Raw genomic sequence first — 26,330 nt, 5'->3', positions numbered from 1 at the left:
CAAGAACTTCAAGGCTTTCTCCAGGGATTTCTTTCTTTAATTAGTAAGTATCTTCATCATTCAAATAATTATTAAACTCCATTCTACTCAAATCATTGATATCTTACACAAGTTCCATCTTATTCGGTGTTAGATTCTCGAATCATCAAGACATCTTCTTAGTGTTCTTGGGTTGAACACTTCCTCTCTCTCACTTTCATCTACTGAAACCACATAAGGTGAGTTCATACCCCTACATTTACATGTTTTTCTTAAGTTTTAAGGGGGGAATACAAGTAAAATCATCAAGAACATAATTAAACTTTTTCTAACAGATTACATCAGAAAAGATGGACGTTAATCACGGACTGTTTTGGTCAACTTAAATATTTTAGTTTTCAAAACTGTTCCAGGTGCAAGTAGTTCAAACTCTTAGCTTTAAAATGGCTACTTGCACATCTCCATATGATTTTTCTACAATTTATGGTGATTTTTACAAAACTGCCTATCATTTCAGAGGCAAACCCGGACCAGTCTGTGATTATGAACATTTTCACCTCTGTTAGAGATCACTAAAAATCATGATAAAATTTACGAACAAACTAGACTCATATTCCAAACTCTCAAAATTTGCGGATTTGGATTTAGAGCTTTGATGATTTTTCTATAAATTTTCTAAGAACAATAACAGAAACTGTTTTCAAGGAAAAGTTGCTGTTAATTTCATTTCACCTTGTAACATGTTGAGCAAGGTGTATATCTTTATGTGATTATATGTTATTGCAAGATATGACATTTTATCTTAATATTTAGACACACATCAGTTTACAAATGGATTTGGTCATATAAAATATAAAGAATAACAAGTGATTATAATCAAAGTACAATCGATACATTCAAACATTTAATAAACTATTTTGAATATAGTTTGCATACATTACCACGTACTACCCTTGGTTGATAAACTATAATAGGTATAGTTTATGATACATTACATAACACATACATTTAAAAAGGGTACATTTATACAAAGGATATTTTCATTAAGCAAGGTACGGCCATACGGTACCAAGTTTTCATAACACGTAATTCCGTTAATGACTTTGTGAGACATTTACTTCAAATTACCATTAAGTCCTGTATTGTAACCAGAGTCTCCTTGAGGGAGAGCGTGATACTTGTGTATAGATCTATATTGGGTTTGACAAACCCACACCTAAACTGCATGCAACAGTTAGACCGATAGGTCTGGGGTGACAAATGTCATAACATTTCCGACGCCTGAAGAACGTCGTTTTAGGCAACCTTGGTCATAGTATGGTTATAATAAACTCACATAAAGTATTAATAAACATTGGAATTTACGGGAACTTCATTAAAATTTAACGAGTTTATGTCGATTTAAACTTGCATTGTTTTACTATAAATATGACAAATTACTTGTACATTTCGGTCTTTGGGTTTTAAGACTACATTTACACATTAAGGAAAATATTGGATTTTCTAACACAAATACTACTTTTACAAACGAAAGGCTTTTAATAATACCAAACAAAAGCTTATGAACTCACCAACCTTTGTGTTGACACTTTTTCAAACAACTTGTATTCTCAGGAAATCATTAAACAGGTAATCAAGTGCTTTTGAGGATGGGACGCTAAGGCGTCTACTATTTCATAATTTTGTCAACATATTGTAATTGATTCGTAAACATGTAATTCATACAATGATGTAACTTTTTCAATTATATATATATGTTGGTTGTGTTTGCTTGAATTACTATTACAATTGTTGTTATGATACTATACATGAAGTCCTCCACCCCCGGACGTTTCCGCCATCCTTGGTTTGGGGGTGTGACAGATTGGTATAAGAGCACAGTTTATAGTGAATTAAGTATATCAAACCACATAAGATATACAAACTATAAACACAATTGGGACTAATAGTCTCTGATTTGTGCATTTTTCAAATAAATATACTCTTAGAAAATAAATGATTTTCTTGATTAAAGTATACATACATACATTACATGCTCGCATGGTATCATAACTAGCGAAAACATAAAGCAAAAGAAGAAGAGTTGAACATTTTGAGTATGCCTTAGTATATGTGGATTAAATCTGGGAAGGATATAGCCTGATCAACTATATCTGTCCGGGAATTGACTTGCATATACCGGGGGATGGTCAGGATGGACAACAAATCTAACAAACCTAATAACAGACTACAAAGGATACTTTAAGAACTCAAAACTAAACATTTACAAATACTATAGGAGTATTTTGTGTTACTATAATAAATTATCTGATAATTAAATAGGTCTTTATTTATAGATTAATAGCTGCTAAGTGGATGCGCTAAGGTCATATGTAACTAAGATGCTATAGACTTAGAATTTATGTATCTTTGTTTCACTTCATGTCCTTGTTTGGTTGTGGTCTTGGAGTTAGGGTCATCTATTCGAAGGACTATTATATGTTAATCACATATGACTGGTATGCACTTTGCAACTAATTAAGTAACCGATAAAGATCATTTTAAAATATAATATATTAATTATGTCCCGACTAAATTAGTATATGTGAAACTTCTACAAACAGTCATATACTTGGAAACAAGGAAACTCAAATAAAATATTTTATACTTTCATTTTACCTCATAACCCAATGTATTGGGTCAATTAAAAGTATAAAATCGTATGTATCGTAAACATACCGGAAAACAACGTAATAATATACTTTATGTATAAAAGATTTTCTTCCTATAAATACACTTTTACTAAAAGTACATTGGTTTACGACTTATGACAGAACCATGCCGCCAAGGAGAAGACCAAGACCTTCCAGCAACACAGCAACACCTCCTCCGCCGCTGCCTCCACAGTTTGATCCTGCGATGTTCCAGGCTGCAGTAACAGCAGCCGTAGCGGCCGCAATGTCGCAGATAGGGACAAACGGGGCTGGTGGTTCTGGATCGGGTGCTACAAACTCTAACCACGGAGACAGTACGTGGCATGCAAGAGAGTGTTCATACAAAGACTTCACCAATGGCAAACCCGACAAATTCAATGGGAGCGGGGGAGTCATCACTTTGATGCAATGGTTTGAAAAGACCGAAGTAGTCTTTCAGGTGTGCTCTTGCCCCGAAGCGAGCAAAGTTAAGTTCGCAGCCTTCACTTTCACCGGCCGGGCCCTTACTTGGTGGAACTGCCGGATTAAGTCACTTACTCTCGAAGTGGCTAGCTCCATAACCTAGGCAGAACTAAAAACGTTGATGATGAAGGAGTACTGCCCGAGAGGTGAGATTCAAAAGCTGGAACAAGAACTTTGGAACCTCAGGATGACGGGCTCCGACCTTGAAACCTACACCACCCGATTCAATGAATTGGCTCTCCTCTGCCCAACAATGGTTACTCCGGAGGAGAAAAAGGTGGAGCGATACCTTTGGGGACTGTCTCTCCAAGTGCAAAGTAGTGTCCTGGCTTCAAGGCCAACTACTTTTGACAGTGCCAGGGAGCTGGCACAACAACTTGTTGACCACCGAGCCGGTCATAATACTACAACCACCACCACTGATAAATCAAAAGGGGGAAACAACAAAAGGAAGTTCTGGAACGAAAAGAAGAGCCAACCAGCACAGGACCCCGCTAATAAGCAACAAATTGTTGCTGTCCATGCTGCCACTAATGCTGCCACTACTGCTACCACTCCAGCACCACCGAAGCCATATGCGGGAACCCTACCTAAGTGCAACAAGTGCAACTTTCACCACAATGCAACAAGTGCAACTTTCACCAAATATCGCATACATAATGTGCATTCCCTACATTGATTCATGCCCTGTCATGTGTATACTAATGATTTTAGAATAGTACAAGTCAAAGGGCCCCAAATTTTGGTTCATTTAGAGCCCCCAAAGTAATTGAGCCGCCCCTGCCTTTATGAATTTGATGAACTCGATGTAAATGATTGATATTTGGGGCTTTCAAACAAATTGGGTCGTGGACGGTCGCTTTAGTTGCCCCCTTACAGATCGGTTCTGCCCATTTGTCCGGTGCCATTTAGCAAAGATAATAATAATAATAAATAAATAAATAAATAAATAAATAAGTCAACCTATTAAACACATTGGCTATCATCTATTCCAAAAAAAAAAAAAAAAAAAATCCCTTCACTAATGACAAATACTCGTTTTACAATGAATCAAAAGGTTACTATCATAAACACATGTATGATTATATGTTATAGAACCAATTATGTGTCTCTTCACATACAATCAAGACAAAAAAGTCGTAAATATGACTCATTATGTATATTTTTTTTCAAGACAAAATTGCAAAAATGGTCCTTATGGTTGGCAAATTTCTGTAGTTTTGGTCCAAAACGATACCTTGGTGCACTACTGGTCCAATATTGGATCTTTTATTGTTTTTGGTCCCTACACACTTAAAACGACGATTATGCCCTTATAATTTATATTTTTCATTTTTTTTAATTGCTGAAATATATAAATTAATTTAATTTATATTTTATTTGTTTTTTCTCCCTCAAAAACACACACACCACTGAAAGAAACGAAGAAAGAAACAGGGACAACCAAGGACTGCCACCCTCAACCACCCACCGGTGACCCCTCACCGCCATGAACCACCACAAACGGCCACTCTCTATCCCCCTCTTGTATTGTAGAATCCATTGCACCACCCACCCTTCACGTTTTCTGTTTTCCTTCTCCTTTCACTGCCAAGAACAACCACCACCAACGAGTGGTGGTGTTGTTGTTGTTGTGATCACCGAACATCACTAGGAACCACCTCATCTCACCAGTTTTGCCAATCAGCAACAACCCAAACACACCCTTTGACCACTGCCACCTCCCCTCTCTCTCCCTTGCTTATTTTCTCATATGACAATAGCCCCACCAGAGGTGGCATCAACCTCCCAAAAACCACCGACTGCCACCCCGTCTTTCCCCCTATGATGACGAGCAAACACCAATCCTCACTATGAGATCTTGAAAAAATGAAAACAATTTGTTTCTTATTGCTATCGATCAAAAGCACAAAGCATCATCCAAAATGATTTGTAACTGTTGCACACACCAACTGTTCGACAGATTGCTCCAAAGAATAATCATCTTCTAAAATGTTGTTTTTTGATTGGATTTGTTGTACAGATTGTAAACCCAAATGTGCATATCGACGCTCTGCAACATCACACAAGAAGCCATGGGAGGGGAGGTGGAGGGATTGGTAGAAAAACTGAGAAGAAATTGAGGGAAAGGGCAAATCGGAAACAACACTACAGGAGGAGGTTCGTGGGTTTGGTCAGCAACCGAGGGGAGGTGAGAGGTTGACAACCGGTTTTTCCGAGGGGCTCTCTTCCTCCACTGTTAGCTTATCTCACCGGAGCTATGGCTTCGGGGAAAGCAGGGGTCGAGCAAAACAATAATAGAGGGTGTTTGGGGTGATGCGTCTTAACAGGAGAGAGAGAGAGAGAGAGAGAGAGAGAGAGAGAGAGAGAGAGAGAGAGAGAGGGAGGTTTATTTTTTTTGTTTTTCATTTTATTATAAGAATAAGAAAATAAATAAAAGAAATTAAAATATAATTATTTAAAGGGCATATTAGTCAATTTAGGTGGGATGTGGACCAAAAACACAAGAAAATACAACTATATGGACCAAAACCACACAATGTATCTAAAATTGGACCAGTAGTGCACCAACATTTCGTTTTGGACCAAAACTACAGAATTTTGGCAACCACAGGGACCATTTTTGCAATTTTGTCTTTTTTCAACTTTAAGGTGACATTAAACATTAAAAACTTTTACTTAGACCATAAGGTGTGGGCAACTAGATGTAACACCATTTTGGTGCCACATCACATGCCACATCATCAATGGTGTTATAACACCAAGTGGGGAAATAGGCAACATGTTGTATCTTGTTATGACACCAACTTTTTTTCCATTTTATAATTTATTTTTTATTTATTTCGATTTTTTTTTAAATTTAGACAAATATTTTTTAAATATAAATAATAAATAAAACATAATGTTTAAAAATTATAAATAACAATTACAAATTTTTAAAGATTAAAATTAACATAAAGACTAAATTACACATAATATCCAAAAACAAAAAAAGAAATAACATCCAAATTAAAAAAAAAAAAAAAATACAACGCTATTCATTATCGTTATTGTTACCATAAAAGATATAATCCGCCAAGTCCACTCGAAGTTGTCTGTGTTTATTTGCGTCCTGAATGTAAACAACGCGATGCAAATAATCTGTTGTTCGTGGTTGAAACTGAACGTGTCTGGGCTCCGTTGGATATAGTGTGCAATATTTCGCCCTTTATCTTATACTACCATGTTATGCATTATGATACATGCATACATGATATATCGTAGAGTTTCTAAATCCAATGATCGTGCTGCATGTTCGACTATATGCCACTTCGCCTTCAGCACTCCAAAAGCACGTTCCACATCCTTACGTGCTCCTTGTCTTCTCTTAAAAAAATTGTCTCGTTCTTCAACCGGGTGGCGGAATACCTTCACGAATGTGGAATACTGATGATATATTCCATCTGTAAGGTAATACCCATATTTGTATTCGTTTCCATTTACCGTGAAAGGAGCATCCGGGGCTTTTCCATTCAAAAGATCGTCGAATATTGGCGACTGATCAAGAACGTTGACGTCGTTGTTGGATCCCGCAACCCCAAAAAATGCATGCCAAATCCATAAATCTTGAGAAGCGACAACCTCCAACACCAACGAAAGTGATCCGTGATGACCACTTGCGTATTGCCCTTTCCATGCTACCGGACAATTTTTCCATTTCCAGTGTGTGCAATCAATGCTTCCGATCATTCCGGGAAACCCATAGCGTTCTTCATGCGCCGCATACAATTCTTGCAAATCATGCAACGAAGGTTTCCGCAAATACACGTCTCCAAAAGTTTCAACAACACCCCTTGACAATGTATTCAAACTCTCTTTTGCGGTTCTTTCGGACATTCTCATATAGTCGTCCATGGTGTCGGGTGACTCCCCCATAGCCATCAAACGAATGGCCGCAACACATTTCTGCAACCTTGTAAACCCTCGTCTACCTCTAGCATCATATCTTAATTGAAAAAATTCGTACCTAAACATAAATTTACTACAGTTTAAAAATATATTACATATGTTGTAAAATTAAAGAAACATGTAGTACATTTTTATTTATTTTGTATACAAATATAGTAAACAAACGATACCGACTTTTCAAGGCGTTGACGATTCGTAAGAACACATCCCTACTCAAACGAAATCTTCTTTTGAAGTCCTTCATCCCGTATACACAATTATTCGCAAAGTAATCGCGATATAGATGTTGGTGTCCTTCCTCGCGATTTCTGTTTAACATCGCACGTCTTGTTAGTAGCGGGGCTGGGTCTGGTTGTAGCAGGTCGGTAGTGTAATAATGATACATCATCCTAAAGAAAATATCGTCATCTGAATCATCGGACGAGTTGAAATGATCCATATTTTTTTTGAAGATAATTGAAAGTATGTAGAGAGGAGAACAGAAAGTGTGTGAAATTTTTTATAAAATGGGAGGTATTTATAGGATAAATTGTTTTTTTTTAATAATTAATTTTTTTTCAAACCGTTGCAATTAAAAGTTTCAAACGGTAACAATTCATTCGTTTCATCCCATCGTGACGCCAACGAGATCCACCTTCGACGAGTTGCAACGAGCAGGGGGGCGGTGTTCCCCCGTTAAGCCGCCGTCGCCAAGCGCCACGTCACCCGCGTTGGTTCTCGTTTGGCCCATACCGATTGCTCTTAAAGATATCCTAACTTCAAAAATTACAAAAAAATAACTGGTTGACTTTAAATTAATGAAGTAGGTCTAAAAGACACATCTAAGTTGTATGGGGTAGGTATGGCGAGTTGGTTAGTTATAAAGGTTTGTGTTGACTAATCAAATCCAAAATAAATATACAAAGTCAAAAGATATGGTCAAATTCTCAAATCACCAGTTTTTTTAGAGTTTGTGAGTCCAAATCAATATATGACAACATGGTCAACCAAGTTTTGGTGTTGATATATAGGTTGATGCTGAATATTTACATGATTATTGTATATTTCAAACAAAAGCGTATGCATATATTGGAACTTTGGAAGCGTCGATGTTATAAATGGTATTCTAATAAACATATTTGTTTAACTAATTTCTCTATAGTCTATAAATAATGAATTACAACAATTGTCCTTAGCCTTGTGTGAATTGACACTTTTAGTTTTTAAAGACGATAGCCTAGCAACCATCGATTCACTTCCTCCTTTAACATGACACTATGACATTGAAGGGGAAAATGGATAATCCAACCCTTTTTTTTTTTTTTTTTTTTTTTTTTTTTTTTTAATTTTTAATTTTAAAACAACAAATAAATAAGTAGCTAAAACAAAATTAAATTGTCTTTATTATAAGATATTTCATAAAAATGGGGACTTAATATTTCATATAGTAAAGTATATTTTTCTAAATAGGAATATTGATACAAAAGCTCTTAGGTTAAAATTTTGTTTAGATGATGATGACCAAGATTTTTTATTTTTATTTTTATTTATTTATTTATTTTTTTTGACATGCCTTAGACATAGTTTATCTGTCAACATTTTCATTTGATGTAGGAATGTTAGAGACTGGATTCGAACCCAAAACCTCACTTAGAGACCCAAAATCTTATCACTAAGTTGAATCGTTTTTCAAAAATATAATGCTGGATATTATTATATATTTTGTATAACACATGAGGACTTTAAATTGTATTATTATTATTATTATTATTATTATTATATTTTTTATGAGTGTATAAATATATTTTTAATTACGTTTTAAGGTATAAAGATATTTAAAAATATAAAAAATATGCTTTAAAAGGTTAAAATGCATTTTAAATGTATTTACAACTTTGAAAATGTATTTATACCTTTAAAATTTTATCTAAGTATTTAAAAATAAATTTACAATTGTAAAAATATAAATATGTATATTTATGTTTTTTTGGAATTATAAAAGATATATATATATATATATATATATATATATATATATATATATATATTAAACTTGCAAAAAAATAAAAATATCTATTTATATTTTTGAAATATATAAAATATGTTTTTAAATACATAAATACATCTTTCTATATTTTTCAAAAATATAAATAGATATTTTTATTTTTTTGCAAGTTTAATATATATATATATATATATATATATATATATATATATATATATATATATATATATATATATATATATATATATATTTTATAATTCCAAAAAACATAAATATGTTTTTAAATACATAACTACATCTTTTTATAAATATGTGTTTGACATGCTAAAAGACAAATATGACAAAAAGTTTGTAAAATATTAGGGATTAATGAACATAAATTTGAATTTAGAGTAAAACCGTCCGAATCGACAAACTTAAAGGATTTTGTAGCGATTTCCCTTCTAAATAAGCAAGCCTTAGGACTTTAGAAACACGTTTTCCAACATATTCTTCTTGATCAATCAAGAATGAGATGGTTATTTTTTCTTCTCTTCGACAAATGAGATGGTTATTTTTTATTCTCTTCGATCAACCCATTGAAAATCATTTTTAGGACTTAATCTAACGCATTTATAAGGTCTAAACCTTAAAGTCGAAGATGGTGTTTGAGATTCCTTTTCAAAATAGTTTATTGACTTGTTTTTTGTTTTTAAAGTCGACAAGTAAAAAAATATTTGACTATTGTATAAGTGCATTTCAAAATGACTTTTTTGGCATGTTTTAAAACGAGGTTAATAAAAATAAGGAAATTCTGACTTTTTAAACTGGAAAATAATTATACTACCCTTAATGAACTATCACACTCTCATTTTCTTCCCTCGTTTCTTTCCATGTCATTTTCAATCATTTTACAAATATACGACTTTTTCTACCATAAAAGTTAATACAAACATTTTTTTTTAAAACTCTTTTTGCTACCATAATAAGCATGGTTGCAGAAATCGCTAATCGGTGGACTAGCGATTAGGGATTAATCGGCTAGGCGGGGATTAATCCGGGATCATTAACTATTAAGAAATCTATTAAAAAATTTATAAATCTAACTTTAATCTTACAAAATAAGCGATTAATCGGCGATTAGGTCCGACTTTGACCTTTGTTGACTAAACCCGATTAGGTCCGATTAAGTATGGTTAGGTCCAATTAGGTCCGATTAATTCCTACTTTGACCTGTATTGACCAAACCCGATTATAGTGATTGATTAGCAATAATCTCATCGGTGGAGGTCCGATTAGCGATTAATCGCCGATTCTACCAAACCCGATTAGCGATCAGAGGAAATCATTGTTTCGTTGGGCTCAATCACAACTTTGTACTAGACCTATGAACTAATTTATATAACATAACACGCCTGTAATTACTTAAAAAAAATCAAGGTTTTAAGAAAAAGAAAACCAGAATAGCAAGGATTCAAACCCCATACCCCTCACACACAAAGAGGTACCTTACCACTAAGCTAGAAGTACTTTTATGCATTTTTTTATGTTGAACTTCAATACATAATGTCCGTTAACCTCGAAACATTAAATAAATGTTGATTATTATTATTATTATTATTATTAATTTTATTATTATTTATTTTTATGAAGGTATAAAAATATTTTTAAATATATTTTTAGATATATACATATATTTTTAAATGTAAAAATATGATTTTAAAGGTATAAATATGTTTTAAATATATTTATAAACAATCAAAACACAAATCATTCAAATATACAATGAACAATTAAGTAATTAAAATCCCAACCAAACAAACCAAGATGTATTATGAGATTACTTTATTGTTCATACTAGTGTTGGTTGTTAACCTAAATAAAAAAGAACCTTATAAGTGTTTCAATTTTATCATTGAGCCACTACTTTAGTCCATAACGTGTAACATCTAAGTTGCTAATGTCAAAATCATTCTAATAAACGTGTCCATATGAGGGGTACTCCCTACCCCAAATCACTTTGAGCTTTTACGGGACTTGTATATCGTATTTGAATTCTAAAAGAAGTTCTAAAGCCAATTTATAACAAGTAGAAAGTATTTACTAGACCTTCAAAAAACAATTAACAACAATATTAATTCAAATAAAAACTAGACAAAATTGCAAAAATGGTCCCGTCGTATGCATTTTTTTGGAGTTTTAGTCCAAACTCCGACTTTTTTGGATTGGTGGTCCTTTTAAGCTATTTTGCTTGCATTTTTAGTCCCTGTCCAAACTAAAAAGACTATTATACCTTAATGAATTTAATTTTCATTTTTCTTTCACTTTTTAAAATTATTATTGTTATTAAATATAAAACCGGATCTCTCTCTCTCATCGTCTTCTTCCTTATATCTGCTTCCAATATAATAAAATCACATACATATACATTGAAGTTAAAAATAATACATGTACCATCAACTCAAATACATATACACCTCTTGTCCTTCGTCTTCCTCCTTTGCCCTTCGTCTTCCTCGACAAAACATCACTATCTTATTTGAGCATTTGATCGAACACCTTACGTGCGTCTTCCAAGTTTCCATAATTACCACCCAGTAGAATCATCGAGTTCCACAAGATGAGCTATTTGACAGGAATTTCATCAAATACAATGAACAAAGTTCCAACAAAAATATGCAGACATTATACAGATTAAACACAACCATCACTTTTCTTGATCCAATCTAATAAAAATATGCAGACATTATACAGATTAAATACAACCATCACCTTTCTTGATCCAATCTTGAAAGATAAATATTGAACAAAGATTTAGAAGGGAGATAGGAGAGTATGAGAGAGGAAAGGGGAAAGGGGAAACAGGACTGTAGTGGCGGCAAGGTGGTGGTCGGAACTCCACAGCAGTGGCGTTCGGCGGCAATGGGTTGCTCCGATCAACAGAAAAAACGAGGAGGGAGGTGTTTCTCGGTGGGAAGGTGGCAGTGGGTGGCGGAGGGAGGAGCTCCGACAGCCTCTGTTGCTTCTGTTTGGTCTTCTGCCGGCGGAGACGAAGGAGGGAAGAAATGGCTCCAGTGATGGCTGGAGTGACTCGACAGGAGGGGGCAGAGGGAGGTGGTGGCCGGTGTCAAGTTCTTCGTTCTTTTCCTTCGGCCGGTGAGATACGAACGAGAGGGATTGATATTTGGGTGCGTTGTGATATATATATATATATATATATATATATATATATTAATATATTAATATATATATATATATATATATATATATATATATGGGCCCAAATTAGTATTTATTTTCTTTTTCTTTTAAATTAAATAAAAAAAATAAGAAAAGTATATTAGAAAGGGTATTTTAGTCTTTTCAGTTTTTCGAGGGACCAAAATCACAAACAAACATGGTCAAAAGGACCACCAATCCAAAAAAAATCAAGGTTTGGACTAAAACCCAAAAAAATATAATACCACAGGGATCATTTTTGCAATTTTGTCTAAAAACTAATGTTATAAGATAATAATTTATTTATCTCCATACTCTTCAGCTTTTGTAGCCATCGAGGTTGGCCCATAGTGAATTTAGGGTATGAAACATAACTCCATATTTACAACGGAATATTAATTGGTATGTGAAAAATGACCCGAAAATCCTGTCAGGAAGTTTTTGTTTTTTAAAAAAACTTATATATATTTGCAATTTTGCATATTAACCACTATATCAATTGACACGACTTCCTATTTAAGAATTCACACATATCTTCTCTATTAATAACATCGAAACATGCACCTATAAAATGGTCCATTGTTATAAAAAACATAATTTAAAGCAGCGTGGTTTGGGAATTTGGATGTATTTACAATTGATTGGTACCAAACACTATAAATTAATTACCAATATTGATTTGAAAGGTGTATTGCCACATAACTACTTATTAAATTAACTTGTATTTGACGATTGCCTATTCTAATAAGCGCTAAAAACTAAACATTTTACGTTACTAACAAATATTATAAACTTCTTAATGTCATTTTATCATAGTTTTGTTCTATAAATTCCTTCATATGCAATACAAGTATAATTCTACCCTATTTTCCCATATTCATTTACTTGTCACATATTAAGCTTAAGAACCATAAGTTACCTTTATTCGTCAATAGTGCCACATAAACTATTTTGTGAGGATGTTAACGAATTATTCATAACTATAGGGGGTCTAACTGTTATTAATCTTGTCATAAATATGTACACTCCTCTCCCCTTTCCTTTCTGATTTCTGTTTCTGGACAGTGCTTTCTAGGGTTTCTTAAATTGGGTGACAATAGAGATAAATAGGCGAACAAAAGCATCACACCTGCTTCTCATCTGCGAGCAATTCTGTTTATATCCACCATGCTGTCTAATTATAGTGAAATATTCGATCGTGATTTCTGAAATTCATACTTTGAGTAGGATCCGAGGTTCTTTTTCCATAGATTCCATTGTTCGTACACGATTTGTTTTTTTTGCTTCGCTATTTAGCTTCAATCGACCGAGATTTTGTTGAAAATTGCGATTTTTGTTGCTGGCACTGAGTTATATCTAGTTCGTTGTTTCGTTGATTAAGAAGTGATCATCAGTGTATCAAAAAATCCGATCGTCGAAGTTACATGATCAGAGGCTTTATGTAGATTACTTGACTTGGGATGAAGTTTTATTTCCCAAAATAGAGTATGGCTGCCGGCACCGGTTACTCGCCGTCATATGTAATGGTAGAAGATGGTTTCACTAATGATATTATCTCCGGCGAAGAGAAATCGCAGAATTCAGAGCAATTAAATGAACTGGATATCGGAAAACCTCCAAGGCATCTTTCATTAGTCCGTCATAGCATGAGCACGGCGACACTCCTGACACCTACAGATCCGGTATTTAAATCATTTCTTCCCTTCAATACTTACTAGCTCATATTTCACATCTTAAATTCGTCATTCAGTTGCTTAATTAAACCCAATTTTAAGCAAATTACAAGTGTTAGAATGACTAATATTGCCCAAATCGTACTTCCCTAGGACTTTAACTTTGGGATTGTTGATGGGAAATCGGAATATATGCCTATGATTCGATCAGGAAGCTGTGCAGAGAAAGGGCCAAAGGAATACATGGAAGATGAACATATATGTATAGACAACCTTCTTCAACATTTAGACAGAACAGAAGGTTTTCCTTCCCCCGGAGCATTCTACGGGGTATCCATCTATCCAAAATCCATCTCTCTTCTTATTTCTTCATCTAAACTTCCACCAATTCATTCAATTAACAGGTTTTCGATGGGCATGGTGGCACAGATGCTGCTTCTTATGTTAGAAAAAACATATTAAAATTCATAGTCGAAGATCCCCAGTTCCCAAGTTGTTTAAAAAAAGCAATAAGAAACGCATACATGAAAGCCGATCAAGCATTTGCAGAAAACAGCAGTGTTGACATTTCTTCCGGAACCACTGCATTAACCACCTTCATCTTCGGAAGGTAAGCTGGTTGGTTCTGAATTCTGATTCTCTTCTCCTTTTCATTCTCTTCTTCATCTGGTAAAAAGAGTAATCTGAATTTTCAAACATGATGATGATTATAGGAAGATGGTGGTTGCAAACGCCGGCGATTGTCGGGCAGTTTTAGGAAAAAGAGGCAGGGCAATTGAGCTCTCAAACGACCACAAACCAAACAGTGTGACCGAAAGACACAGAATTGAAAAACTGGGTGGTGTAATATACGACGGGTATCTAAACGGGCAGCTATCGGTTGCCCGGGCACTTGGGGATTGGCATATGAAGTTCCCAAAAGGGTCAGGGTCAGGCTGCCCGTTGAGTTCAGAACCAGAGTTGCAAGAAGTTTTGTTGATGGAAGAAGATGAGTTTGTGATCATGGGGTGTGATGGTTTATGGGATGTGATGAGTAGTCAATGCGCTGTAACAATTGCTAGAAAAGAATTGATGATTCATAATGATCCTGAGAGGTGTTCTAAAGAGCTTGTGAGGGAAGCACTTAAGAGAAACACGTGTGATAATTTAACGGTTGTTGTGGTCTGTTTCTCACCGGATCCGCCCCCGTGGATTGAGGTGCAACCGCAAGTGGGACATAGGAGGAGTATATCTTCTGAAGGGATTAATTTTCTTAAGGGCGTTTTGGATGGTAATTCGTGAGAGAGAGAATGTGTAATTTGTGTTTATAACTTTTTTTTTTAATTTTTTTTTCTATGTTGATTTGTGTACTAGTTTTTGGGAAATAAGACTTGAGATTATTGGTGTTTTTTTTTTTTTTAATGTTTTTTGTTTTGAGATTTTGTACATTTTGGTAAGTTGAGTACTCTTGATGATTAATTAGTTTCCCCATTGTACACTATTTCTTTGAGTAAATTACAGTTTCTGCAGAAGCTTTATTAAGTACAATAGGTAAGGGTGTACTTCTAGTTTGTAGATATGAATATTTTAAAAATAAAAATAAATTTTTTTCATATTTTTAGAACCTTATATTCATGAAAATAAATATGTAAAAGCTGAAAGAAAACTAAATTTAAAAACGAAAAAATGTTTATAAAATATGTAACAAAATGAATATACAGTGGGTTAAAATAAGACATTTACAATCGATTAAGTTTAGTAATACATTGAAGTGCACTTATTGTTTGTAAAAAAAATGTAAAGAAAACGAACTTTTAAATGTTTTTTCAATCCAAAAAATTGATAAAGTAATTTATATATATGAAAAAAAATCCTTAACATACTAAAAAACAAATAGGTAAAAAAAGGTAAGGTAAAAAGGAATTCATAAAAAACTAAATTGTAAAATAAGATGTAAATTGCTAATAATAAATAATTACCAAAAATAATAAAAATCAAAGATTTCTTAAGCATGGACATTAGGACCATGTTATTATGATTTCAAAGTAGCAATGATTATAATTTTCATAGTAAATCTTAAGATTAATACATGATGGAATTCGATTTTGATTTTGAATTATTTTTTATAATTCAACTTTGATTTTGAACATACATTTTTAAATTTTATATTCGATTTAACAGATCCAATGCAATGAAGAATACATTAAGGATCACTTGTGCAACATGTTTCTTTGTCCTCTTTTTCGGGCCAAATTGATGATAAGCATTAATTCCAACAAAAATTTTAAGATACAAAAATAAAACAAAGTTCATCTCAATTAATATCCGTATTAGTATGCTTCCATCCCCCACGCTTGTTTGGGTTATTCAATCAAAGTTCTTCATTAGCTTCATCATCTTCATCATCATGGGTTGACTCATGTTGACCACTGCACAAAAATGTCAACATGAAACACAATAAACAGATGAGAAATGGGATGAAATATTCAAAAATACCTTGTTTTCTTGCAATGTTTGCTTAGATCTTGACACAAAACTTTGCTCACTTCTCCTACTTTGACTGATCCTTTCTTTATCAATTCTGCTAGCTGTATTTTTATTTATTTATTAGTTTTAACACTATTCTATATATTACTTAAGATAATCATATAATTTATTATTTAAAAAAACTGAAAAAGATTAAATAGAAGTATAGCTCATTAAATCCTAAGTTCAAGAAAGCTTTGACTCACCTCATCTTCGGTTTCCTCAAGTAACCTGGAAAATAAGTATACACAAATAAATACAATTAGTGTGTATATTTTTTCAAAATAAATAAAAAACAAAATATTAAATATTTTATGGTGTAAATTAGTTTTCTCATATCACCTTCCACAATAAGATGATATCTCTTTCGAATGAGCACGTGATTCTTGCTTATCTGTAAAATATAAATAACAAGATTTGTCACATAAAACCTCAAACTTACTTGAAATCAGTCAACATTTTTTACTTAACTCTTTTTAATTTTAATTAACAAATAAACCATATAAAACAAGCTTACTGAAGGAAGTTATTCACCAATACATACTACTAGTCATGTCATCCCAGTCATCCACTTTAATCCATGTTTTTTTGTTTGAATCTATCTGCATAATTTCCAAAAAAATAATGAACAAAATGAAAGAATAAAGTTTTTACTTCATTATTCAGAAATAATAATAATAATAATAATAATAATAATAATAATAATAATAATAATTATAATAATAATAATACCTTCTGAAGAGTATAGTCTTGCATTTTATCACAAAGTCCATCTAAGAGGTCAACAACTCTCAGCTCACTGACTCTGTATAACAGAAATTGATTATAAAAAAATGTTGTGTGGGAAAAGTTGATTTTAATAAATAATAAAGAAAGGTGAAAAGTTATTTAAAATTTACCTGTAATCTATTACCTTTCCTCTACGTTGACCCGTGGAGTCCAAACGATGCCTCATATCTAGATGATTTTTTGGTTTTTCCTGGAATAATATAAAAATAAAACATGATTGTAAAAATAATTTACAGAATAGATAATTGAATAAGTTTAAATCATGAAACAGGAATGAAATAATGCATTGGAGAAAAAGGGAAAAAAAGTGTACCTTCATCATTCCAAGTTCCAGTTCCTCCTGCAAAATGTGAAAGTACTAATCAGTTTCAAATCCATGGTAGTGATCAATTTATGTTTAGTTAGTTTATAGTTTATTCTTATTCTAAAAGAGTTCTATAAACAGTTAGCTTCCTAAATAAGAAAATTTAGTAAATGGGTTGTATAAGTGTTCATTTCATATATGATGTTTTTATAAAACAAGAAAGAAATTACAAATTACTAACATAATTTGCATTGCAATTCCTTTCAGGCTTTCACATATTTACATATCATACTGAAAAAACTTGAATTCCTTTTGATCTCCTACAAACAGAAATCTCTTCCTTTCAAAAAGATTCTACCAACATAAAACAAAATGTTAGAAATCTCGAGGAAGATAATAAGGCGTTTGTGATAATCATATTCCTAGATATCTTTAAGATCATGTTTCTTCACTTTCCTTAAACTGTATTTCCACCCTTTCCAGGGGTTTCACGTAATCAGGTGCTTGACAATCCAAAGATTAGCACTTCCAGTCTTAGGCACAAAACTTGAAGTAAAGTACTAGACACCGAAATCATACTTCTTGTTTACTAGAACAAATCACAAAGGCTAATTAACATATATCTTCATAACTCTAAATTTAACAGAAAATCGCTAAACAGATTTAGGTTTTCAAGCTAGTATATAAGTTCCAATTATCCTAAAACCAGCACAGATTTCAATACATAACATATAAAATCACAAATTGGATGCACCATAGCAAACTACAGATCGAACAATTTCAAGATCAAATGATGGAAAGGTTGATAACTCACAGCTACGGCATTGCAAGCTGCGCATTTGTCATGAATGGAATGTGCTATAGATAAAGTAATAAATATAGCCGCAACGAAGATCAACCGTCGCAACGCCGCCCTCATCGTCATCTTCTGTTCTTCTCTACGGCGTACACCTACTATACACTCCTTTGATAAGCAGCGATCTAAACTAAAATATTGACCGCTGACCGGAGAGTTTGGTTACGTGGAAGAAGAGTGTTGTGACCAATCGGGAAGAGCCGCCTGGCGCAGGCTGGAAGGGATCCGCCACATCAGATTGATTGTATTATCCATTTGCCCCCTTTGAGATTTAGAAATTGCATATGTGCCCTTTTATAGAGTTTTATAATTTTTGTCTTCATAGATTGTTTACTAAATCACATGTTTAAATGTCATTCAATAGCAACCAAAGCAATCTATTTCCCAATATTTCTCCATTCAACCAAACAGTAACTATTGATTCACAGTTCTAACTAAGGATAATTCGTTATAAATATATATACCTTTAATTAGTGATTTCGATACAATTAGTGATCACAATAACAACCGAGTTTTATAAATATTTTAGTTAGAATGGTGAACCACAAACTTTATAGTACTAACAACATAGTATGCAATCTTTTGCTAAACATAAACAATTTTTTAAAAAACAGAACATGTTACCGACATATCATACTTAATATAAATACCATTAAGAATTAACTTATATATTTTCATCATAGATAAGAATAAACATCTAGATAAAAATATGTATAAATGTATGCAAAAAGTGAAAAATTAATAATAAAAAAAACCATATAAACCATGCTAAGAGCATCAACAATGTATAGTTCAATGGGAGAGTTGAATGATGTGACATATCTAATTGACATTTAATGGATTAAACTTTATCATTGTGGGATGTCATGTTGACATTCAACAGATATGAAGTTTAATGGTCATTGAACTCTTCAATGGAAAAAGGAAACCTTTTAACTATTAAATATATATTGTATTGAACATTTGAACTCTATTGGGTTCAATGCATTGTAGGAAAATTAATGTAGAGTTGTATACTAAGTAAAATAATGATGTTTCAATCCATTAAACTCTAATAAGTTTAATGCATTGTTGATGCCTAAAGGTCACATAAAATGTATTTTGAATAAAAGAAACCTTCATAAAAATCTATATTTTAGACTAATTAGTGATAAAACAAAATTTTCATTTTCTTTTAACAAAAAGACAAAATCCATAATTGTTAATGGAAAATGATAAGAAATCGAACAATCCTTTATATGTTTGAGATTTTAGTCCGTAACCTTCAGAAAATCATTATATTTAGGGCTTTTTAATGATAAAGTAATAACTTTTTTTAACATAAAAAAGTATTATATACTATAATGTTATTGTATTTTCTCCTAATAGAGAATATTATATTACGATTGTTGGTTTCTTGTCACTTTTAATAAACAATTGTTGATTTTTGTCATTTTCTTTTACATAAAAAAAGTCATGACTTTATAACCTGAATATAATAATACATAAACTTTTATAAATACTTCATTTTTAATAATGTACTAAATAAATTAGTTTTTTAGGAATAGTTTTATTTTTATATAAAATGTATCTTTAATAACTAAATTAATGATTTTTAATATAAATAATATTAACTCAAATATTTTTAACACATTTATAACTAAAATCAACTAGTCGTTTTCTTTGCAAGTCAACCTAACCTAATTGAATCAAATTTAAAAGTTTTAAGGCAACCATGTTTGACTTGTTACATAAATGAAGTTGAAGATTTTGAAAATAAATAAATAAGTTTGAATGATATATTTCCCTATATAGTTATTTTAAAAACTATCATATACTTGCAATCAAGTCGGATATCATATACTTTTGGGCAAATTTTTAGAAAACAAAACATATTTTCATTTAATTTTAATACACATGTAAAATACATAATCTCAAAAACTTTTATTTTTAGAAAACATATTCTCAAAAGTCAACTTTTAGATAATGTTTTTTATGCAAGATAACACATAACTACGTTTGTTGGAAAATTACAGTTTTTAGTATCACGATAAATATAGAATACTGTGGGATAAAAACTTATTTTGTGGTTCTTGTTATGCAAAAGACATAATTAATGATTGTTCTCTGTCTTTTGTTTATGCAAAAGACAAATAAACAAAAGACACAAATACCCCCTCGTTTCATCGTCGAATAGAGCACAAAAAAGCTTGTCCAATCCCTCCCTTCTAAAACCAAACACAACCTTATGAACCACTATAATCAAATAGTAATAGACAAGGTAACTACAATAGAATTGACCTTTTGGTAACTAATTGCCTATTTGTAACCAAGTCCTATTATATTATATCATAACTCCTTCATTGTTGAGTTTGAAAACACATTCACTAAAATAAAATCAACTTAAATTACATTTTTTTTATGTTACAATTCAACAACTCAAACGACATACACCCTTCAACTTCCTCAACAAATTCTTTTAAGTAAAGACAACAAAACAACTGCACAATTTTACACCCAACATATCCTCGATTCAAACAACAAAGCAAAAAAAAATCAATTATACACATCTAATGAAAAAAACATCATATCTGTTTTCTATATACACTATCCAACGTAAAAGAAATCACAAAAACGGCTGAAAGCCATTCATGTCAAAATTCCTTCACACCAACAGTGTATAACGAAAACAATATGAAGAAACAAAAAAATAAAATAAAACAATACAAAACCACATATCATACAACAACATCCACAATTGTTTCTAGAATCTTCCATTATGTGTTGGGAAAGATCCCCGAGAAGTTTGGAATCTTGTCAACATGTTTCAACGCCCGCTCAGCAATCTGACGTGTCCGATAATCGCCATGCTGGAACGCCTGCACAAGAGCTGTACTAACATTCGGATCACCCGAAACTTCATACGCGATATCTTCAGTCCTTAAAAGCCTTTCAACAACCCAAACAGCTCGCCTCCATAAATTATCAGTCTTTTTTTCAACTAAAACATCCAAAATCGGCTTAATCCCTTCACACTCACACAAAGCAGCAACCCCTTGTTCTATATTCACTCCATCATCCAACAAAGTTGATAAAGCAGCCAATGCAGCTTCAATCACTAACTCATTTGTATGATCCAAAAGCGCCACAAGTCTAGCTAATCCGGGACCTTCTAGAAGACAAAAAGTATCCCTTCTAGAACACGCCCCACGGTGGACCCTACATAGCCCCGTCATCACCGGTTGTTTGCTAAAACAAGGAAACATCACCCCACAATAGCCAGGTGGCGGAATCTCAGGGAGTTGAGTCAAATTCTTCGATTCTTGAGATAAATTCTCTAAGGAAAAAGCAGACACCATTTGCACGTTGTCGAGCCCGTTGACTTGAAGTAAGTCAACAAACAATCCCGCGAGATCATGTTCACGACATAAAGAAACAGCCTTCGGTTCCTCGGTCAACACAAAAGTCAACCTCGAAAGGACTCTCACAAGACCTTCTAAATACGGTGTTACAAAACGGGATCTTCTCGGTTCCCCTTGTCTTATCATTTTGATTCTAGAAACTACCATTTCAAACGCGCCTTCATCCAACATTTGTCTTGTAAGTCCCATGTCACGTTCCGGAAGGTCCGCCAACAACCCGACAGCCGCCGCTTGTTCCTCGGTACTCGCGATGTTTTCTGAAATCACTTTGATTAACCCACCGAGTTGACCGGCGGCCCCACGTAACGAACTCGCCAACTCTTGTCCCATGTTCGGGGACAAATTATGTAAAAGTTTTATCGAAGCTAAACGTAGATCTTGTTGTGGGGCCTCGATGAATTGTACTAAACTATTAATAGCACCCGAGCTTTTGATTGCTGACACAACACTTATTAAGGTAACGGGTGAGTTTGTGAGGCCCACGAGGACGTGTAAAAGTTTGCATTCGATAGCGGGGCCCGTGTTGCTGATGAGGTGGAGGAGGTTATGGATTATGTCTTCGGAGACTAGAGTTTGGTGGTTGGGACCCACGGCAATGGAATCGAAGTCGGAATCGGAGGCTACGATGTTGGCGAGAATTGTGGCGGAGATTTCTTTGAGGCGCATTGGGAGTTGACTTTGACTTGTGAAAAGGTGTTGGACTAAGGGTGAAAGGATGCCTTGGTCAACTAAGATTTTGGCACTTGGTTCGCATGAGGAGACTTGGTTTAAGGCTTTTAATGCGGCTTCTCGTGATTGGATGTTGGTGGTTTTCATTAGGTTGATTAATGCGGGCCCCACGGATGTTGCCACGTAGACTTTTACATCGTTGCTTAATGCCAGCTCACCGAGGTATGATGCCATGGAGAGTTTGAGTTCTGGTGAACCTTCAAGAAGAAGTGTCAAAAGAGGTTGCAATCTGCCATTTTCAGCCATTTGTCTCACATTATTCTCATTATTCTCCAAATTTTCAAGAATTTTATCCGCTTTCTCAACAGTCGACACATTTTCGGATTTACTACTTGTCATTCCAACTAATATCAAGATTGCTCCATTAACAGATCCGATCTTTTCAACCATAGCTTCAGATTTAGAAAGCTCAAAGAGCAATGACACAGCTTCTTCTCTCTCTTTAGATTGTTCATGAGATAAAAACTTCACTATTGTCCTCACGTTGTCTCCTTCCGCCATTATTTCCTGCAAATTAGCAAAAAGAATCACACACATGATACAACTTTCGTTCAAATTAACGAATTAAAAATCAAAGATTAATTAATTAGTCACCTTATTATCATCATCATCCTCCACCACAACACGAAGAGTCTTCAAAGTTGTACACCTCACTCTTCGACTACTACTCTTCAACATATCAACAATCATTGGAATCAAATCAGCATTACGAATTATATGCTTATTTGAAAGATTCCTTTTGCAAAGATCTTGAACAAATCTCAAAGCACGCAAAATATCAGTCTCAGGACAACCAATGTTTAAAGATTTGCGGGCCATGTCCAGCTGGACAGCTTCGTTTCTAGCATTCCATTCTTCAATTGTGTTCCTCAAAGCAATACTTGGATTCATATCGGTTGTTTTTAGTTCTTTTAATGTTAAGGGGCAAATGAGCTTTCTGTTGTTTTCTTTACATTCGTTGAACCAATTTTCAATGGCTTCACGTTCGAATGTTTGTCCATTTTCTAGGGTTACAGGGTCTCTCATAATTTGTTTTGTAAGAGGGCATATGAATGCATCATAAATTGGCTCTATGTGTTGTCTTTCGTATTGGAAGCTATCATCTGATTGGCTACCAAGTTCATGACTTTCATCCCAGCTCCCTGCCATTTGACTGAATGCAGCCTGTGAAAGATTTAAAAAATCAACAATCACATTATATAAATTGCAAACCGAAATTATAAATACAGATATTGGATACAAACATGTAATATTTAAAAAAGGATGTTCACCTTCAAATGTTGCTAGCTTTTGTGGAAATTCTGGAAGTGTGACACTTCTAGCCTTGGTATTGACACATTGATGCAAGGAGGTCTTCTACAGTAATAAGAGAATAAAGATCAGCTATTAGTCAATTACATAAATGACCCTCCTCAAGAACGATAAAAGAGATAATCTTTTGGATTAAAATCAATGTCATTGATACTTTGTAAGGGCAAGGAGAAAACTCTTATAGAAATGTTGTCAATAATGGAACTTGTTACATTCATATCAGAACATCCGAATAGGAATATAGGACATATTCTATGTTACTGATAAAGTTAATTTAGTCCATAGATTAATAATCAAACCTTCATTAGCTGAGTCAAAATGTTGCAACTTTCATTACAAGCAGAAGTAATTTATAAGAATTTCAGCAAAATTTCAAAGACCATCAATTCACTTCATAATCCGACACATCGTAGAGATGTCATCTTATAACATCAAGATTTCTATTACAATTTCCATTGGCGAAAATCAATGCAAAACCCCAATATATAAAAAGCATAAAAGCAATCTCAAACTCAAATTGGAAATAAAGAATCGCATATTTGGTCCACTATCCACTCTGGATCAGAAGCTCACAGCAAAACCCAATAACTAATTGCAAATCATAATCACAATAACACCTACGCATAATTCATAGAAAAAACAAGCAAATTTACCTTGTACTCTGCAACTCATTTGAACTTCTGCAGAGGTGAATTCATCCTTCGACCTGTGGTATCAATTATTGACGCAAAAAGGGTTTTATCAACAATACAAATAACATATGATGATGAAGAGAGGATTTCTTAATTTTGCTAGTATCCGATGAAATTGGGGGGTTTTTTTCTGACAATTTCTCCGTCGAATCGAAAGAAAGGAGAAGGAAGGTGCCCAAGTGATCAAATTGAAAGATGACAGAAATTCAAAAGTCAAAAATGAAACTTCTGTAAATTTTTAAATACTCATACAATACAAAGGTTTTAGAGAGAGAAAGATGAGGGGAGGTTTTGAAGTCAATGATAATAGTCGTCGTATTAGACCGTAGAACATAGTGACACAATTGTGGAGTGTATGGCATACCGTTTGACTCGATAACATGGAAGGATTTTCTCTATCAATTAAAGCGTGTCTTTTTTATGATTGATCAACCTTTTCAACTATTGTTTTTAAAAAATTTTTATGCTCATAAAGATTCTTTTTATAATATGATTAAATAATATTTGACAAATATTAAGTATACGATGTTTTATCATATATTTTTGAATGCATGTTATATGAAATAATATATCTATAAATATGTTACAATGTTTTTAAGGATGTTAGCTTTGAGTTTTGATTTGTATGTTGACTCTCTAAGGTTTCTTCGGACACAATTTTACAGTACCTGTAGCATTGATTGTGTAACATCATCAATTCTATACTAAATGAGTATATTGTATTTTGTAACCGAGTGCGTTATAAACATTGTTTAATTGTAATAAAAACTCGATTGTACAAGTACGATGATATTGGTGTATTAATTTTCATCTAATTTTACTCGTAAAATTGTGAAGAGTATAAATGATAATGCATGAGCTAATAATGAAAACGTTACGTTGTGTGTATTGGCTAAGAACAATCGACACAACAAAGGGCATGATGTCTAAGTCACATAGGCGAAGCAGACATACTGGCACTGCTTTCAAGTCATGTGGCAAGTCGTGTAACGCCTGTGATCACTTGTTGGGCTGCATCGACTTTCATTGACCACTAGGTTTATATTGCACATACTTTGTTCAGTCCCATTTCTTCTCTTGAAAAGCCGAGGCGCGAACTTGGGGGCGTGTAAGGCAATCTATTCAGGCTTGAAGTTAAAGATTGGGTAAAATGTTTTCATCCTAATTAAAGGTATAAAAATGTAAGAGTGTTGCTAAATAGACACCCCATGGACATCCTTTATCAAAAGATTGTCTACTTGTAACTAGTTTTTTTTTTCCGAAAAACAATGCAATTTCAACAAATAAAAATAATTTAATAAATGAGCAGGGTGTCTATATGGTAAAATAGGGTGTCTTTTTAGCGATCCCCAAATGTAATCCCCATGATTAATTCACTTTATGATTCATGTCATTAAAATAGGGTTTATATGATAAAATGGGGAAGATGATTATATGAGATTGATGAACTTCATGTTTGTAGTTGGTTAAGATATTATACATATTGATTGCATATTAGTGGTTAGTTAAGTTATAATACGTATTAAAGTAATTATCATATACTATGCAAGAATTGGACATTATACTCACCCTTTTATACCAAATTATACCAAATTGTCAAAGGATTAGAGTTAATATCCGGTGTTATTAGCTCCCTTGTGTTAGGTTTTTTTAGAACGGCGAAATTTTATTAATCAGAAAACCCTAGCAAGAAACAAACAAACGCATAAGGTATCAACTAGTTTAGGGTTTTGAAGCCACCCAACCCAATTAAGATTAAAAAAAAACAACTCTATTTTGACACTAGATAAGCTAATAAACATTTTA

The 26,330-nt window shown here is 33.2% G+C and overlaps 4 protein-coding genes across 5 annotated transcripts; 1 reads left to right on the top strand and 3 right to left on the bottom strand.

Annotated features, from left to right (window-relative positions):
• Window positions 1–6,347: 6,347 nt before the first annotated feature.
• Window positions 6,348–7,049, bottom strand: LOC145130285 (uncharacterized). Its single transcript, XM_079065112.1, has one exon. The coding sequence runs from the start codon at window positions 7,047–7,049 to the stop codon at window positions 6,348–6,350; it is 702 nt and encodes a 233-aa protein (XP_078921238.1).
• A 6,250-nt stretch (window positions 7,050–13,299) lies between these two features.
• LOC145132655 (putative protein phosphatase 2C 27) lies at window positions 13,300–15,338 on the top strand. Its single transcript, XM_079067533.1, has 4 exons — window positions 13,300–13,946; window positions 14,091–14,267; window positions 14,342–14,547; window positions 14,651–15,338. Exons 1-4 carry the CDS (start codon window positions 13,752–13,754, stop codon window positions 15,216–15,218), a joined length of 1,146 nt encoding a protein of 381 aa, XP_078923659.1. The 5' UTR covers window positions 13,300–13,751; the 3' UTR covers window positions 15,219–15,338.
• A 731-nt stretch (window positions 15,339–16,069) lies between these two features.
• LOC145128934 (TLR4 regulator/MIR-interacting MSAP protein) lies at window positions 16,070–18,513 on the bottom strand. Its single transcript, XM_079063704.1, has 9 exons — window positions 18,350–18,513; window positions 17,545–17,571; window positions 17,342–17,421; window positions 17,175–17,247; window positions 16,987–17,044; window positions 16,785–16,836; window positions 16,649–16,673; window positions 16,413–16,504; window positions 16,070–16,345 (listed from the first exon to the last, which is right to left on the bottom strand). The coding sequence occupies exons 1-9, from the start codon at window positions 18,458–18,460 to the stop codon at window positions 16,288–16,290; spliced, it is 576 nt and encodes a 191-aa protein (XP_078919830.1). The 5' UTR covers window positions 18,461–18,513; the 3' UTR covers window positions 16,070–16,287.
• A 2,245-nt stretch (window positions 18,514–20,758) lies between these two features.
• LOC145129940 (U-box domain-containing protein 44-like) lies at window positions 20,759–24,806 on the bottom strand. Of its 2 annotated transcripts, none has more exons than XM_079064782.1 (4): window positions 24,486–24,806; window positions 23,793–23,877; window positions 23,116–23,685; window positions 20,759–23,028 (listed from the first exon to the last, which is right to left on the bottom strand). In XM_079064782.1, the coding sequence occupies exons 3-4, from the start codon at window positions 23,668–23,670 to the stop codon at window positions 21,148–21,150; spliced, it is 2,436 nt and encodes an 811-aa protein (XP_078920908.1). In that variant the 5' UTR covers window positions 23,671–23,685; window positions 23,793–23,877; window positions 24,486–24,806; the 3' UTR covers window positions 20,759–21,147. The 2 variants fall into 2 exon arrangements, with proteins under 2 accessions (XP_078920908.1, XP_078920909.1); XM_079064783.1 differs by having other exon boundaries at window positions 23,793–23,874.
• Between the last annotated feature and the right edge of the window lie 1,524 nt (window positions 24,807–26,330).

This window comes from Lactuca virosa, chromosome 8 (assembly GCF_052849685.1).
Source record: "Lactuca virosa cultivar CGN04683 chromosome 8, Lactuca_virosa_CGN04683_v6, whole genome shotgun sequence".
NCBI classification, from domain to species: Eukaryota; Viridiplantae; Streptophyta; class Magnoliopsida; order Asterales; family Asteraceae; genus Lactuca; species Lactuca virosa.
Note: the sequence above shows the minus strand (reverse complement) of the source record. Positions and strands in the feature narration are given on the sequence as shown.

Bases quoted from the DNA above. Each gene is read 5' to 3' on its own strand.
- LOC145130285 (XM_079065112.1), bottom strand. From the start codon at position 7,049: ATGGGGGAGTCACCCGACACCATGGACGACTATATGAGAATGTCCGAA.
- LOC145132655 (XM_079067533.1), top strand. From the start codon at position 13,752: ATGGCTGCCGGCACCGGTTACTCGCCGTCATATGTAATGGTAGAAGAT. The intron at 14,268-14,341 runs GTATCCATCTAT...TTCAATTAACAG, and splicing joins CCCCCGGAGCATTCTACGGG to GTTTTCGATGGGCATGGTGG. The intron at 14,548-14,650 runs GTAAGCTGGTTG...TGATGATTATAG, and splicing joins ACCACCTTCATCTTCGGAAG to GAAGATGGTGGTTGCAAACG.
- LOC145128934 (XM_079063704.1), bottom strand. From the start codon at position 18,460: ATGACGATGAGGGCGGCGTTGCGACGGTTGATCTTCGTTGCGGCTATA. The intron at 17,572-18,349 runs GTGAGTTATCAA...CACATTTTGCAG, and splicing joins CAGCTTGCAATGCCGTAGCT to GAGGAACTGGAACTTGGAAT. The intron at 17,045-17,174 runs GTATTATTATTA...GAAATTATGCAG, and splicing joins AAGACTATACTCTTCAGAAG to ATAGATTCAAACAAAAAAAC.
- LOC145129940 (XM_079064782.1), bottom strand. From the start codon at position 23,670: ATGGCAGGGAGCTGGGATGAAAGTCATGAACTTGGTAGCCAATCAGAT. The intron at 23,029-23,115 runs GTGACTAATTAA...GCTAATTTGCAG, and splicing joins AGGATGATGATGATAATAAG to GAAATAATGGCGGAAGGAGA.